At 43.9% G+C, this 17,742-nt stretch overlaps 1 protein-coding gene and 1 pseudogene across 1 annotated transcript in view; one reads left to right on the plus strand and one right to left on the minus strand.

Annotated features, from left to right (window-relative positions):
• LOC141121596 (uncharacterized) overlaps window positions 1-17,742 on the plus strand; it is a 482,112-nt pseudogene that overhangs the window by 134,518 nt on the left and 329,852 nt on the right.
• Window positions 5,208-17,742, minus strand: part of LOC141121623 (uncharacterized) — a 91,130-nt gene continuing 78,595 nt past the window's right edge. The window contains 1 exon segment of the mRNA XM_073611273.1: window positions 5,208-6,455. Within this exon segment, the coding sequence (XP_073467374.1) occupies window positions 5,441-6,455 (1,015 nt within the window). The 3' untranslated portion in view covers window positions 5,208-5,440.

Below are 17,742 nucleotides of genomic sequence, written 5' to 3' on the forward strand. Positions count from 1 at the left end.
TACGTTACGTCCAATAGTCTGCACTTCCTCAGTAGAGGAGGAGCCTCGCCAAATTCCCGCATTAATATAGCCACCTGTTTCCAGGCAGCCAACCCACTGTTTAGCAGCATAGTAAACCACAAGGCGGAAGGAACCAGGTCTTCACAGCTGATAGGAATAATACTGCTGAACTAAGAGCAGGATTATCATCCAAGTGTCAACTCACAGAATCTGCAGGGGACACCACTGATGTACAAATGTATTACCCATAGGACACCATTATTTATTTAACTTTTTATTTTTTATCTTTACACTGTCTTTTTCACAAAAAATAAATTTGGATCACTTTTATTCCTATTACAAGGAATGTAAACATCCCTTGTAATAAGGGATCTAATTGTTTCTGCCGCTTCCAACGGCTCCGGTAAGTGGTGGAGATGACTGGGAAGCGCCAGAAGGGGGGGGGAACCTCTCCCACCACTCATAAAAGTGATATTGTGGCGAATCTGTCGCTGAGACCACTTTTACGTGAAAGAGGATCGCCGGTCATGAATAAAAATACTAGCGTTATGGCAGCTAGCTGCTGCCATAACAACGGTATTTAACATCAAAGTAGCGATGTATATCCATGGTGGGCTATCAGTGCTGCCCATCAGTGTCACCTACCAGTGTCGCCTACTAGTGCCTATCAGTGCCTCCTATCAGTGCCACCTCTCAATGCCCTTCAGTGCCACCTCATCAGTGCCTCCTCATGATTGCCCATCAGTGCAGCCTATCAGTGCCCATTAGTGCAGCATATCAGTACCCATCAGTGCAGCCTATCAGTACCCATCAGTGCAGCCTATCAGTGGCCATCAGTGCCGCCTCATCAGTGCACATCAGTGAAGGTGAAAAATTACCTGTTTGCAAAATTTTATAACAAACGAAAAACATTTTTTTTCAAAATTTTAGATTTTTTTGTTTCTTTAGCAAAAAATAAGAAAACCCAGTGGTGATTAAATACCACCAAAAGAAAGTTCTATTTGTGTAAAAAAATTATAAAAATTTAATTTGGGTAAAGTTCAACAGTGCTGAAAGCTGAAATTTGGTCTGGACAGGGAGGGGGTTTAAGTGCCCAGTAGGTGAGTGGTTAATAAAGATAACTACCGTGTTTTCCCAAAAGACCGGGTCTTAATTTTGGCAACAAAAGACACAGTAGAGCTTATTTTCAGGGTAGGTCTTATCATGCAATGTGTATTTGCCAGTTCCTATGTCCCCTGTCTTTTCTCCCCCTCTCCCTCCCTGCCTGTCAGCTCAGGAGTCATTAGCAATTAGCATTATGAGTTAAAATGCTTGAAAAATCCTACAATCCACTCTATTACAGTACAGTAAAACCTTGGATTGCGAGCATAATTCGTTCCGGAAGAATGCTTGTAATCCAAAGCACTTGAATATCAAAGCAAATTTCCCCATAAGAAATAATGGAAACTCAAATGATTCGTTCCACAACCATTTATTCATAGGTCCTTCAGTTTATAGGACTCGATCTCAAAATGGAATGATGAAATTGGCTCAATGCTCTACCTTAGAGCATTGAGCCAATTTCATCATTCCATTTTGAGATTGATTACTGCAGCACTGCAAGTTTATTTCATTTGATTTGCTCCCTTCTCATGTATGATGTACAGTACTCTACTGGGGTGCCATTCATCATTCTTTATATGTAGAACAAATATTTTGATTTTGAGCAATATCTTCATGTGGATTCCTAACATCTGATGTATACTATTTCAGCCCTCAAATTTTCCACTCGCCTACTCACATTTTGCGAGTGGAAAATGAAGGCTGTTGAGGAGCGGGGGGGGGGGGAGAGCACCGCTGGTGGGTGGGGTTGATTGGGAGCCGTTCTCCCAGCGATAGAGAGCATGGAGGAAGGGGAATGCCAAGGGATCACAGAGCGCGTATAGCCCGCTGTAACATATAACATTACATGCCCCGCCTCCTACTGACCCCGTGCCTGTGATAGACAGAACGCGGGTCCAATGCTGGGATGCATTCTGTTTATTACAGGTGCGGGGTCAGGAGGAGATGGGGCTGTGTGTGACAGTGAGCAGAGCGGAGGCAATTGTAATGTAAGCTGTTACAGCGGGCTATCCACACTCTGTGATCCCGCAGCTCTCCTCTTCCTCCAGTCATGATCCGGCTGCCCTCTCTCTTTCTCTGCCCAGGTTAGGCTGCAATGGTGTGCACAGTGTGGCTGCAATGGTGGGCACAGTGAGACTGCAATGGTGGACACAGTGAGGCTGTGATGGTGGGCACAGTGAGGCTGCAATGGTGGGCACAGTGAGGCTGCGATGGTGGGCACAGTGAGGCTGCAATTGTGGGCACAGTGAGGCTGCAATGGTGGGCACAGTGTGGCTGCAATGGTGGGCACAGGTGAGGCTGTGCTGAGGGGCACTGATAAAGTTGTTGTTAATATTTATTTTTGTAACTTAATTCTGCATAAAACATTTAAGTGTATCTTCATGAGATAATTTATGAGGGCGTGTTTAGGGGTGGAATTAGGGGCAGGGCAGGGTAGGGGTTGGGTGGGGCAACTGGTGGAGAGTAACTCTTGAGTCCTGGCTAGCAGCTCAGGACTTGAAATTTTGAGCCCTGTACTATTTGACTATTATTTTTTACATCCATATCAATTACCACTAGGAAAAGAGACATATGTCTTACATCTATTTTTTTACAGGAACCACGTGCTCTGCAATCAATGTGACTACACTGATATCCCTTCTTATTACAGCAATTAATTTGGGTCATCCTGCATTGGTCTGCAGTTTCCACAGTATACAGCTGTTATTATTTCATTGGATATCAGGATTTATGTCACATCTCTTTCATCATTAGATTAATCATTGGAAATCCCCTTTTTCTGGATAACCACCGGGATTGTTTTTATCATTTTATGTATTTGTGCTATTTTGTATTGGAAGGTATTTACATATCTCATGGATGTTGTTCCGTATCAATTTAACCAATTTTTCATTAAAATGTATTTAGACTACGCCGCATGGTCATCTTTTTTGCCTACTTCTACAGTCTGTACTCTGCAGCGATTTTCTTTTTTTCAAATCAACTCAATATTGAACCCTATGGACTGAGAATGGGATGCCATTAGTTCATGTGCGTGTAAAGGCAGGCGTCCCAATACTTTGGAAATATAGTGTATATATCGAACGTAAATGTAATGATCAACAGGACACCATCAGGGGACCAGAAGGACGAAACGTATGTAGGGTGGAGATATAGTGCTGACGTCACACAGCAAGTGAATGCTTACTCTCCAGAAGGATTTTCTGCAAAATCTACAGCAGAAAAAATGCTCAGGTAATCACATCCAGGAAGTTTGATCATCCACTGCAATTGCCACCATCACCGATTACCACCATTGAAGATATCCCTCTAATAGAAAAATTGCATATTACATATTTCCTTAGTTAAAGTTGTTTAGTGGTCTCACAAATATCTAATAATGAATTCTAAACCTGGTCAAGGAGCCATATAAGGACATATGTATGGCTTTACCTCAACTGACATAAGGCTTGAAGAAGGCAGGATGACCAGCCCACTATCCCTCTTAAAAGGTGATATCAGTGTCCAAACCACTTTGATTGGTCATTTACTCACATATCAGCATGTAGCTGCCACAGCCCACTGGAATAAGCTGGTCTCACATCAGAGCTACAATTAGGCATGTTTCTGAACCTGGTCAATGGCCACTCCATCATGGGCGGGACTCCGTGGCGAAACAGCATCTTTAGTTAAGTATTATTGTTATATTTTCTATTATTATCTTTATTTGTATGGTGTCAGTAGGGCAGTGGACGGTGTCAGTAGGGCAGTGGACAATGTCAGTAGGGCAGGGGATGGTGTCAGTAGGGCAGTGAACGATCTCAATAGGGCAAGAAGGGCAGAGGATGGTGTCAGTAGAGCAGTGGTCAGTGTCAATAGGGTAGTGGATGGTGTCAGTAGGGCAGTGGATGGTGTCAGTAGGGCAGTGGACAATGTCAGTAGGGCAGTGGACATGACTGATGAAAACAAACAAGCGGGTCTATTCATAAAACAATTGTTGAATGAATGTGACAAGCATTTGCCCAGCCATGACAAATTCTGGCTGTTGTTTAGTTAACACCATGATTTCCTATGATGGTCAGCTCCATCTAGTGACCATAATACAGTATTTTTTAACTACTTCAATCGGAACAATAGCAAAATAACACACTATGGCCATCAGATGGAGCTGACGATTATTGGAAATTGATGTATTAACCACTTTCCACCCACGCTACAGCTGAAAGACGGCTGCAGCGTGGGCTTCCAGTGCCGGGAGGGCGTTCACAGATGTCCTCCCGTCATTGCGCAGGTGGCGCGGACTGTGATCATTGTGTCGTTCGGACTCGGCTGATCACAGATCGGGGAAAAGGGACAATCACAGCGGCCCTTTACCACGTGATCAGCTGTCAGTGAATGACAGCCGATCACATAAGTAAACAGAAGCCAGTTATCAGCTTTTTTTTCTCCTCATGCTGACAGCGTAAGGAGAAATGAAGGAAGCCGATAACCAGCTTCTGTTACAGGGACATCAGTCCCAACATTACTTACCAGTGCTGCTAATCAGTGCAAACCAGTGCCACCCATCAGTGCCTATCAGTGTCCACCAGTGCTGCTAATCCATGCCCATCAGTGCCTCACCATCAGTGCGGCCTACCAGTGCCACCACTCAGTGCCGCCTATAAGTGCAGCCACATCAGTGCCCACCAGCACAGCCTCATCAGCGCACATCAGTGAATGAGAAAAATTACCTGTTTGCAAAATTTTGTAACAGAAACAAAGAAAAACATTCATTTTCAAAATTTTCTGGGTTTTTTTCGTTTGTTTAGCAAAAAATAAAAACCCCAGTGGTGATTAAATACCTCCAAAAGAAAGATCCATTTGTGTGAAAAAAATGATAAAAATGGCCTATGGGTACAGTGAAGCATGACCGCGCAATTGTCATTCAAAGTGCAACAGCGCTTTAAAGCTGAAAATTGGCCTGGGCAGGAAGGGGGTGAAAGTGCCGCAAGTGGTTAAAAAAAAATACAACCAATATTTGTCAGGGCTGGGCAAATGTTGGTCACAATCATTCAACTATTATTATTATTTTTTTTAAGAGAGCTTTAAGTGTTTGTGAAATCTTACACCACAAAATGTATTCAGCCAATGAAAGCTAATAACTCCATTTTTATTTTTCTACTGCTATCAATGGTCAACACGGTACAACACTTCATCCATGTCTTTGGTGATCTCTGATCTCCTTATGAACTGTTTCTTACATGATGAAGATCAGCCATGGAGTATATCTGAGGTGTATATCAGGGTGTGCTTCTTCCCCACATGAGAGCTGTGATGTCCAGCAACATTCACATAGAAGACATTTCCCGCACTCAAGGCACTAATACACCTCGAGGGTTGTGTGGGATCCCTGATGTACAGAAAGACAGGACTTCAGTGAGGAACAATTCCCTCACTCAGAACAGGAAGGTGGCTTCTCCCCCATATGAGATTTCTGATGCCTGTACAGATGGGACTTCCTTGAAAAACATTTCCCGCACTCAGGGCAGGCAAACGGCTTCTCCCCTGTGTGCACTCTTTGATGTCTGTAAAGATTGGGCATCCCCGAAAAACATTTCCCGCATTCAGGACAAGAATACGGCTTCTCCCCTGTGTGAGATCTCTGATGTGCAACAATATCTGATTTACTTGCAAAACATTTCCCACACTCAGAACAAGAATAAGGCTTTTCCCCCGTGTGAGATCTCAGATGGCTGTCAAGATGTGCCTTTTGTGAAAAACATTTACCGCACGCAGGACAGGAATGTGGCTTTTCCCCCGTGTGAGATCTCTGATGGCTGTCAAGATGTGCCTTTTGTGAAAAACATTTCCCACATGCAGGACAGGAATACGGCTTTTCCCCCGTGTGAGACCTCTGATGTACAACAACTTCTGATTTTCTTACAAAGCATTTCCCACACTCAAGGCAGGAATAAGGCTTCTCCCCTGTGTGCAGTCTCTGATGTCTGTGCAGATGGGACTTCTGTGAAAAAAATTTCCCGCACTCAGGACAGGAAAGTGTCTTCTCCCCCGTGTGAGATCTCTGATGTCTGTAAAGATGGGATTTCTGTGAAAAATATTTCCCACACTCAGGACAGGAATACGGTTTCTCCCCTGTGTGAGACCTCTGATGTGCGTCAAGTACCGATTTTTGTACAAAACATTTCCCGCACACAGGACAGGAATATGGCTTCTCCCCTGTGTGCAGTTTCCGATGATTATAAAGATTGGACTTCTGTGAAAAACATTTCCCGCACTCAGGACAAGAAAATGGCTTCTCCCCTGAGTGAGATCTCTGATGAACAGAAAGATGGTCATTCTTTGAAAAACACTTCCCGCACTCAGTACAGGAAAACCTCTTATCTTTCGGAAGGACGGCACCAACCCTCACAGTCTGAGGTTCCTCAGGATAAGAGGAATACGATGGTCCATCTACACTGTGTGGTGCCGGATGGACATTTGAAGTAGCCGGGTTTTCTCCTGGACTATACTGTGTGATGTCCTCATCTTCTACTTTACAGTCTGGAGACAAAGTGAGACAATCCTCTGAGGTTTTCCTCATCTCCCGTCCATGTACTAAAATAGAGATAAAAAGATTATTACTAGACATGAGCAGATTGGTTCCCCTAAACCAGGACTCCACCCACATCAGGCAGCTTTGTCTCTGAGGATATTACAATTCCACCCTCAAGGTAACTAGTAAATGGGTCCTCTGATCTCCTACCAGTTCATTTCTTTATTTATGGACCTTAGTCAGAGAGTGAGGAAACAACGAGAACTGTCTTTTATAGGAGTGACGGTGATGAGGGGATTATAGGACAAGTGTCCCCACCCCCTCTATCACTCATTGCCATCTTCCCAACACAAGAAGTCCTGCAATTCCTTATTTAGTCCATGATTGAGTCATGAATAACAGCAGGGCTGAGCCCCACCAGAGGACAGAGAGTGAGGATGGGGAAGAACAACCAAGATAAAGACTGGACTGATCCTGAAGACCTCCATCATTGGTTTATTGACTCCTCCCTCGTTATCACGTTCTGTTTAAGGTTCCAAAGTTTAAGGATGTTATCACATTATTATCAACATATAAAAGTCTGTGCTCCAATCAAATCTATAGATATAAAAATGTCCAGCTGATAGAAAATGGGTGTAACAAAAGAGAATACATATTATATGTATATATAGCAGTGGGTAGAGGGAAGAGAGCAGAAGTCAGGGGTATGTAGTATACAACATATACAACAGGGAGGACTATATAGTATCAAAATTATGTAATGTACAACATAAAATAATGTCAGGGCTGGGCTCCTGCTATTTACGAGCAGCTCTTTTCTTTCAGTGCACAGAAGCTGCTCGGCTGTCAGTTAATTACCAGCCACTCGTTACCACAGTGACTCTCCTACCGTGTTTCCCCGAAAATAAGACCTACCCCGAAAATAAGCCCTAGTTTAAAAGGGTTTTAAAATCCTAAAAGGCACTTTATTGCAGTGTTGTATAGTGGGAACTGTGTATATTGCTGTGATCTATGTGTGATTAATGCCTTCTGTGCGGCGGCGGCGCCCAGCTTATCCCCCCGCTGCTCTCCTCCTCTTCTCCCAGCTGTCAGCGGGGGATCTCGGCCCCCCTCTGCAGTGCTCGGAGCAGGGAAGGAAGCTCCGACGGGCCATGTAAGCGCCGAGGGGTGCTCAGCTGATCCCCGCTGCTCTCCTCTTCGCCTCTTTTACCAGCGGGGGATCTCGGACTACCCTCCCTCTTCAATGCTAGGAGTGTGCCCTGGACTGCACCAGAAAATTAAGGTCAGTGTGGGGTTGCCACCTCATCCCTTTAAACCTGAACACATATTAATTACACAGGTTGTGTGGCTGATTAACGTGGTAATTAAACTAACTTAGTGTTTTATCTGCATTAAATTGGCCTCAGAACCCGTGTAATTTAATATGTGTTTGGGTTTAAAGGGATGAGGTGGCAACCCTAGGTCAGTGCGAGAAGAGAGGATCGGCGGGTCACGACGCTATAACAGGGTGTTTATCACAGATACATTGCAGGGAAATGCCCGGTTTGCATTGTGTAATACGGTGCATTTGAAGATTTTTTTTTACACCCACTTTTACTTAGTTCCACTGGCCGGACAGGCAGGGAGGAAGATGGGAAGAGAAGACAGCACATGTCAAGCCCTACCCCGAAAATAAGCCCTACTGGGTCTTTTGTTGCCAAAATGAATATAAGATCCAGGCTTATTTTTGGGGAAACATGGTAGTTACCATTACCTGCCTCATTCGTTCAGGCTAGAGGAAAGCCCATTTTGGCTAAACAGCTTTTCTCATTTCCTCCCTGCCCTTGCCTGGTTTATGATCTCCAGTGTGTTCCTGTGTATGACTTGGACTGGCTGACTTCCCTTACGATACCTGTTCCTGTTTTTTGCTCCTTATTACACTGACTTCTGGCTTCCTGACCCTGGCTCGTCTGATTTCCCGCTCTGGCATCCAAACCCTGGCTTCAGTTTTTGACTACGTTCTTGAACTTATTTTTTGCCATTTCATTAAAGGTGTGATTTTAACTGCATTTTCTGACTCCTGGTTTATGGTTACGGACATTACGCAAGGGCCATGAATCCAGAAGATGCAGGCAATCCACTTAGTTGTAATATTTTCTCCAGATTGGACGAGCAGGACCACCGCATGGATGAGTTTGCCATAGCGTTATAAATGCTCCTGATTCGCACTGCTCATCTGGATCCTCCTACTCCGGCTGCTCCAGTACAACCAGTGTTGCAAGCCATCCCTGCTGCTGCTCCTGTCTCTGTTCAGGCAGCTGCCTCTAATACTACCAATTTTGGAGGTATGACTGGTTCTGCTTCACTTCCCCAGCATTTTGGGGGCGATCCAGCTCACTGCAGAGGGTTTCTCAACCAGGCTGGAATATATTTTGAGATTATGTGCCAGGCATTCCCTATGAACAGAAGCAAAGTAGGCTTAATTTTTTTTTTTTTTCTTTGCTTTCTGACAAAGCCTTGGATTGGGCAAACTTTCTATGGGAAACACAAAAACCCGTTCAGAATTGCCCTGGGTTTGTGACCTCCTTTAAATGGTCATTTGAAATTCCGGCTCACTCCACCTCTGCTGCCAAAAGCCTTATTGTCCATTAAACAGAGAACGAGAACTCTGGCAGCAGTGGTTGTTTGGAACAATGAGGCTCCCGTGGCTTTTTTTCCCCATGGCCTCTCTAATAACATTAAAGCTGAGATTGCAGCTCGAGATATACCTAGGAATCTTGAGGAGTTGATCTTGTTTGCCATTCTCATTGATTCCTGACTACGAGAGAGACCTTCCTTTAAGTAGCTCTTGTGAAAGCCTCCTGTACTTTTGGCTCCGAGCTTTTCTTTCCCACCCATGCCTCCCTCACCTCCCATGCCTCCTGGCCCCGAGTTCTCCACTGAAGTAGAGCCCATGCAGCTGGGCTTCACACGTCTCTCTCTGCTGAAGAGATGGCCTTTAGGAGGAGGGAGAGATTGTGCCTTTACTGTGGCCAGGCAGGTCAATTATTGAAGTCTTGCCCAAACTGTCTGGGAAAGGCCCGCACCTGAGGTCCTGTAGGAGACAGACCTTAGGTGGCATCTTTAAATCCCAAACTATCCTGAAGGATAAGCCTCTAGTTCCGGTTACCCTTACCTGATCTGAATTTTCCATCGATACACAGGCACTAATCGATTCTGAGGCTGCAGGCTTGTTCATAGATAGTGCATTTGTATTGAAGCACTCGAAACCGCTGCAAGCTCATGTCTCCCAACTTGCCATTGAGGCTATTAATGGGAGACATGTGCCCATGTGACCCATGAAACCGCTTTGTTGACCATGGCTGTAGGAGCTCCTCACCATGAGATAATCCAATTCCAAGCAATTTCGTCACCTCATTACCCAGTTGTCATTGGTTATCCTTGGTTACAGAGGCAAAATCCCTCATTTGATTGGCGTAATGCTGAGGTTCTGTCATGGTCGTCAGCTGTCGATTACCAGCCACTCATTTCCACAGTGACTCATCTGGTTACCATTACCTGCCTCATTAGTCCAGCCTACAGCTAGCCCCTTTTGGCTATTTAAACAGCTTTGCTCATTTCCTCCCTGCCCTTGCATGGTCTATGATCTCTAGTGTGTTCCTGTGTATGACTTGATTGCAATGACTCCTTTACCAAGACCTCTTCCTGTTTTTGCTCCTTACTACACTGATATCTGGCTTCCTGACCCCGGCTTGTCTACATTACTGCTGTTATTTTTTGCCATTTCATTAAATGTTTGATTTTTAACTGCAGGGAAATACTATGTGCCTGGCTGCGGGGCTGAAACTAGGGTGGATCTGGGGAAATTACCAGCAGCTCATACGGGAGTAGCGCTACAAATATATTTATAAATGATATAGAGCTTGGGATTAAAAGTACCATTTCAAGTGCTGCAAAACTATGGTAAACCAGTCGCTACAGAAGGACAATCCGAAGGTGGTTCATGCTTTCGACATGGAAGATCTTGGAAACAATGCAGTTTATTGCCACTGCTGGAGATCAAAGAAGTTCCCCACACACATAGGTTGGACTTGATGGACTTGTGTCTTTTTTCAACCTCACCTACTATGTAACTATATTTCAGTGTTTGCAGACGACACCAAGCTATGCAGTGGAATAACACAGGCCGAACTCAATGCACTGTTTTATAATACATTAGGGGGGATATGATCACCATGTATAAATACATAAGGGGGGATATGATCACCATGTATAAATACATAAGGGGGGATATGATCACCATGTATAAATATATAAGGGGGATATGATCACCATGTATAAATACATAAGGGGGGATATGATCACCATGTATAAATACATAAGGGGGGATATGATCACCATGTATAAATACATAAGGGGGGATATGATCACCATGTATAAATACATAAGGGGGGATATGATCGCCATGTATGAATACATAAGGGGGGATATGATCTCCATGTATAAATACATAAAGGGGGATATGATCGCCATGTATAAATACATAAGGGGGGATATGATCTCCATGTATAAATACATAAAGGGGGATATGATCGCCATGTATGAATACATAAGGGGGGATATGATCTCCATGTATAAATACATAAAGGGGGATATGATCGCCATGTATAAATACATAAGGGGGGATATGATCACCATGTATGAATACATAGGTGGTCCATATAGTGAACTTGGTGTTGAGTTATTCACTTTAAGGTCATCACAGAGGACAAAGGGGGCACTCTTTACGTCTGGAGGAAAGGATATTAAATCTCCAAATATGGAAATTCTTAACATAAGAGCTGTGAAAATGTGGAATAGACTCTCTCCAGAGGTGGTTCTGTCCAACTCAGTAGATTGTTTTAAAAAGGCCTGGATTCTTTCCTAAATGTACATAATACAACTGGGTACTGACATTTGTAGGTAAAGTCGATCCAGGGAACATCTCTTTGCCTCTCGGGAGATCAGAAAGGAATTTTTTCCCCTGCTGGAGCAAATTCGTTCATGCTTCATATTGGGGTTAATTGCCTTCCTCTGGATCAACTGTGGGTAAAGAATTGTGTATATGGGATTGTATATTTTTCCCCCTTTTATTGGTTAAACTAGATAGACTTGTGTCTTGATTTTTAACCAGACTTTGTAACAAAGCCACAAAACGATTTGTTTTGTGTTGAAAGGAATGTATCTGGGCGATCCTGCCTTCAGTTGCCCCTCCCATATTCTTAGTGTGCCCACTGCAGGTTGAGATTGTGTAGACCAGCTGGTGTCCTCTGCTGAGCACGCTCCAACCTCAGTTCCTTTCTAAGCTCTTAATTTCTTCCTTTTTCTTATCTGTGCAGCCCATATGACTATAGAGTCACACATGTGGGGGCATATACACAGTGGTAAGAGACACTTCCTCCTCCTATTGCTAAACACTATTAAGGTGGGATATGGAAGGCTGACTGATTACATTCATTAAGAAACTCACAATAAAGCTTAGGTTTATATAAATCTGTTTTAAATATATGTAATGTCATTGGTAATACCAAAAAAAACCTTGAATGCAGATACCGTCTGAACAAAATGAAAGCTAATGTCATTTATATCTGACTCCGCCGACAATATAATAAATGCTAAAAAAAATGCACATTTAATGTTCAATAAAGATTTATATTGAGTTAATAGTCAAGAGTTAATATTTATATTCCATTTTAAATTGTTAATTTTTTTTTAGTCATGTGACTGGCACAGCAACAACCAGGGCTGACCAGACACAGACTCAAGCTGTAGACAGCATACATCAGCAGAGTAATAGAAGCCCCTCCCCCGAGGATCTTTCCCTGAACAGGGAGAGATCATGTGACCACACAACAGTGCTGCAGGAATAAGGTACTTAGAGGATTTAGGAAAAAAATAAAAAATATAATGGCAGGATATATAAGATTTATGTGAATGAATCACAGCAATTAACACTTCTCTTTCTTCTTCAGTATCACTTTAACTGTTTACTTGAGACAAGTTGCAGAGGTCCCACACTGCTGCCTACCATCTCCTGAGATTGCACTCAGTGACTTGGGTCTGAGACTATACAGACATATCCTTCCACCCGGCACAGCCAACAAACATCAGAGCAAGTAACCCTGGGAGAATTGATCTGTCAGAGATCTTGCTAGACCCAAGGTACACGCACCAGGTGCCTAGGTCGAACAGCACCTATGGTGAAAATGAACAATTTTCTGGCAGCTGAACCCCAGAATCTCCATGAATACAATCTAGAGACATAAATTGTGTCTGCAGCACAGAGAAGGAAGATTATCCAAGCGAAATACAGGAATACAGGATGGGGAACACAGCTCAGGAAAGTGACAATGGTTCTACAGGCTGATATCACCCAGTCCCTGCCCTACTCTGGACCAATCAGTGAGCAGTATGGGTGGAGGAATGTATTTAGTGTTAATGACCCACCTGTGCTGATCTCTGTAGGAGTGTCCTCCTCTATAAATGTCCCCGTTATTCCATCCTCCTCCATAGACTGCTGATCATCGCTCATACACGTCTCTTCTTCTTCTGCTTTAACCTCAACTTTTATAGCTACCAGATCTTCACCCTAAACCAAGAGAAGGATAGAAAATATTACTTTTAAAATAAAAGCTTTAATATTCTGACATAATTTTAAAAAATCCACATATCATCTCCACAAGTCCATATTCTAGATACTTGATCCCACCAACCTTGTAATGGTGAGAGATGGTGTGATCTTCCTGTGTGGAATCCCGGGAATACAGAGGACGGGGACATCTCTCTGGTGGGTTCCTGGTATTAGGTGGCTCCATCATATCCTTGTGTCCTTCTGAAAACTCCTCCATCACTCCATACTCCTCATCCTCCTCTTTATACTCTTCTTTAACAATAATATTGTAATCTCCAAGACTTACACTCTGAAAGATATTAAAAACATACATTATAACAAACATGCTGTGTATGAATCAGAACTACCAATAATTGTCAGTCATCTACCTGATGATGGTGAGGGATGTTTTGACCTTCCTGTGTGGAATCCAGAGGACGGGGACATCTCTCTGGTGGGTTTCTGTAGCTGGATGACTCCACCATGGTGTCCTGGTACAGAGTCTTGTGTCTTTTTAAAAACTCTGACTTCTCCATCACCCCATCCTCCTCCTCCTCCTCCTCTTTTATCTCTTCTTTAACCTCAACTTTAGAATCTCTCAGGTCTCCACTCTGAATATAGAATAAAAATTACATCAATTGTAACAATGCAGATAATGTACAGATCCCAATGATACTATCAGTGATTGTTCCTCATCTACCTGATGATGGTGAGGGATGGTGTGACCTTCCTGTGTGGAATCCCGGGAATACAGAGGATGGGGACATCTCTCTGGTGGGTTCCCATTACTGGATCCATCTGTAGGAAACACACACACTGACTGAATACATTGTTTCTATGTGTTTATCAGATGATGGGGGATCTAGGTGGACCCTCCGTACTGCTCTCTCCTTTACAATAAAGTCTCCTCTTACCCGGTGATGTGAGGGGCGGCTGATTGTCCTTCATGAGGTCCTTGTAGAGATCCTTGTGTCCTTCTAAATACTCCCACTCCTCCAAGGAGAAATAAACAGTGACAGGTCTCCTTGTAGACGAATAACTTTGGTAAATGGAAGTAAGAATTATTTGGATGGTATTGGCCACGCAATAATCATATGTGTGTGTGTGTGTGTGTGTGTGTGTGGGGGGGGGGGTTAATAGGAGGTTTGCTTTACATTTAGTAACCACTAACCCCTATGGGAAAACAGAAATTCGTATCAGAAATTCCCTTTACTCTGTTGGGACTGTTTTGTTTCTGAACTGGTTTTGCTTAGTTTTCGATCTCCGGACAAGGCATGATAAATATGCCCTTCTTCTGTATTCTTGTTTGCTCTGAGGCAGTGATTTTAGGTCAGTATGGGATCATCACGATGTCCAGGAAGGGGAACTTGCTGACTTTTGGCTGGAGTTGCCAGCTAATCACAATAATTGCCAGAACTCCGGCTGCCAGGCTCCAATCTCCGGCAGCCTGTTGACTGACAGGAGTGATGTCACTGTCACTCTCTGCAGTAAGAGAAGGGATTGGATTGGATAGGAGGATGGTGCTGGTGGAGTTGAGAGTGGTGGGGGAGGAATCTGTTCTTTCCCCTCCAATAACAGCCAATGTGGATAGGACAGCAGGAGGGAGGGGTTTGTTCTCTTGGTTGGCAAGTATACTGTAGTAACCATGACATTGTACAGCGTGCCAGTGGGTTACTGGTGTTCTAAATTTCAGCACTGGCCACTGCCAGAGGCTTGTGTCATGGGAAGGTTTAGGACTGTCTCCCCAGATGCACAGCACTGTTCCCTGGCCACCTATTAGGCAATATTGCACAAACGTAACGAGTCCCGACCAACGGTTGAAGGACTGCCCCTCTTCATTCAACTTGGTATCTTGGAAATTGTATTTGACCAGTGAGATGGTAAGAAGGTGAAGGTTGCCTTCCTTTCTTTCGTAGCAGGAGTTCTGTAAGAATGCCTGAACAGTAAGCTCAGGTGGGAAAACCATCATAGACCAAGACAACCCCGCCCCCACCATTCCTACCTTAGAGTCCCCCTGAGCCCTACAACCTCCTCATCCCTCAGAGCTCTGCTGCCCGCCAACCCTATCAAGGGCCCAGAGTCTTTCATCTATACTCCCCTCTCAGAACTGTTCATCCCCCTCAGAGCCCTTTAACCCCACTACCCCCCCTCAGGGCCCCCCCAGAGTATTTCAGCCCCAGCACCCCACAAAGGCCCCTCAGCTCCTCTACTTCCCTCAGGTCCTTCAGTATTTTCCTCCCTCTGACACCAATGATGGAACATATTCTTCATGGCAGGCTGGGGAATGTTTTCTTCCTACTGACCAGCAATGTAAGGGGCTCTATGCTCCATACTCCTGACCCCTGCACTCCATCATTGTGTTGGCTGCATATTGTAATGATTATCCATTGTCTGCCTGTGTAGTGTAATAATTGTCCTTTGTAGGCCATGTATGGTCATTGTCTTGTCTATTTATTGTTAGTGATCTTTGTTTAGAGGACCATATTACTAGAATTTATCTCCAAAATGAGGAGAATGTTGCGGTTCAGTAAGTGGTGAAATGTTCTGCCCCTGAAGGGGTTAATCTAGGTTTCCACACTATATATGTGTGTATCATCATCTGCTGGAGATAAAAGACATCACAGTGACTATGGAGGAAGAGGACGGACATGACGGGGGGGTTACTGGGTGTAAATAGAAAATAAGATCTTATTACCTCCTCTACTGCCAGCTCCTGCAATGTCTTCTCTCTGCTTCCTCCCGACTCACCTCTCACCCGGAACTTTTTATTTATACCTGACATCACTTCCTGTCTGGACCTGACATCACTTCCTTTCATCCATAGAGATTTTCTGCCTTCCTGCATAGACATGAGATCACCACCCTGTGGATTTCAGAGGAACTGCAGTGTGAACACTTGTCTTGTGCTGTGTGTGTATGTAGTGCATATCCTTACTAAGGATGAGCTCCGGCGTGTTCGCAAGCCACACGTGCCGAGCCCCCCAGGAAGTCGGCACTGCACATCGCTAATCACAGGCAGTGAGACATTTCTCGATCTCTGCAGCCGCACATCGGGACAATGTCTCACTGCCTGTGATTAGCGATGAGCAGTGCCGACTTCCTGGCGGGCTCAGCACGTGCGGCTTGCAAACACGCCGGAGCTCATCCTTAATCCTTATAGATGGGTCATCTCCACTCCCACCAAGGGGAGTAGAAGCAGGGCCGGCCCTACCATGGGTCCCAGATGGCAAGTTGAGAAGGGCGGCAGAGCAGGGCCGCTGTTCTGACAAAAAAGTCGAACCTGGCAGAATGAGCCGCTCGCGTCACCATCATGAATTGCAGATTTTGACGAATTGCTGTTTATTTTCACAAATTAAAAATCAAAATATAGGGAATGGCGCTATGTTATAACTAGGAGTGGGATTGAAAATTAAACACATGTACAAGTGCATAAATACTATATAAAATTGAAAAAATATATATATATTAATAAGATCCAGAAATTTCTTGCAAAAAAATTCCTGTCCCTATTTTAGTGAAAAAACACCTTATAAAGTGAAAAAAATGCTACTATATGTGCAAAAAATCGCAAATGTTAAAACAACACCAATAAATCTTCACATTAATAAATATAAAGTGATAAGTGCCAGAAGCAGTGATTATCAAACAATAGTGCATAAATGTGCAATAGCCATTCGCAATAATAGATCATTAGTAATGTGTCAAATCGCAATAAAATATTCCATATGTTGTTTTAGTGCAAAAAAAATTGTTCATAACAATTGTGCAAAAGTTCTTCTTTCGTGAAAAAATGCCGTGCTGTAATAACTGGTAGTGCCCCCCAATGTGATTGCACTCACCGGAGCACTCCACCCCTGCAGGGGTACGAGCGAGTGATGTTGGTCTTGTCACTCCAGTTGCGTGGGTATCGGTTTCCTTCCACGCGTCCCAATCCCAAAAGCAGCTGTTTACACACAAGGAGGTGGGGACTTCCTGTCCCTTGGTGTATAAAAGGTCCCCACTGGATATCCACTTAAGTATTAAAAATATTAAAAGAAAGGTATCCACATAGCGTGATTCTGTTTAAAAATGTGTTCATTTATTTATATAAAAAACAGTCCAGTCAAAGTAGGCTGATATCACACTAGCGAATGAGAAATATAAAAATATATGTATATATCCAGGTGGGAGAGAGAGCTCAAGTCTCCTATACTCTCCCCGTAATCCGGGGCCGCAACAACAGCGTGAACCGCCGCTTGCGTTCCACCGTTTGGATATCCGGAACCACGATCCGCGGAAGTGACGTTGTGCGTGCCAAGATAGTCCTGCCTTACGCGTTTCGTCACACGGACGTCATCGGAGAGTATAGGAGACTTGAGCTCTCTCTCCCACCTGGATATATACATATATTTTTATATTTCTCATTCGCTAGTGTGATATCAGCCTACTTTGACTGGACTGTTTTTTATATAAATAAATGAACACATTTTTAAACAGAATCATGCTATGTGGATACCTTTCT

The sequence above is a fragment of the Aquarana catesbeiana genome, unplaced genomic scaffold (assembly GCF_042186555.1).
Source record: "Aquarana catesbeiana isolate 2022-GZ unplaced genomic scaffold, ASM4218655v1 unanchor226, whole genome shotgun sequence".
In the NCBI taxonomy this organism is placed as follows: domain Eukaryota; kingdom Metazoa; phylum Chordata; class Amphibia; order Anura; family Ranidae; genus Aquarana; species Aquarana catesbeiana.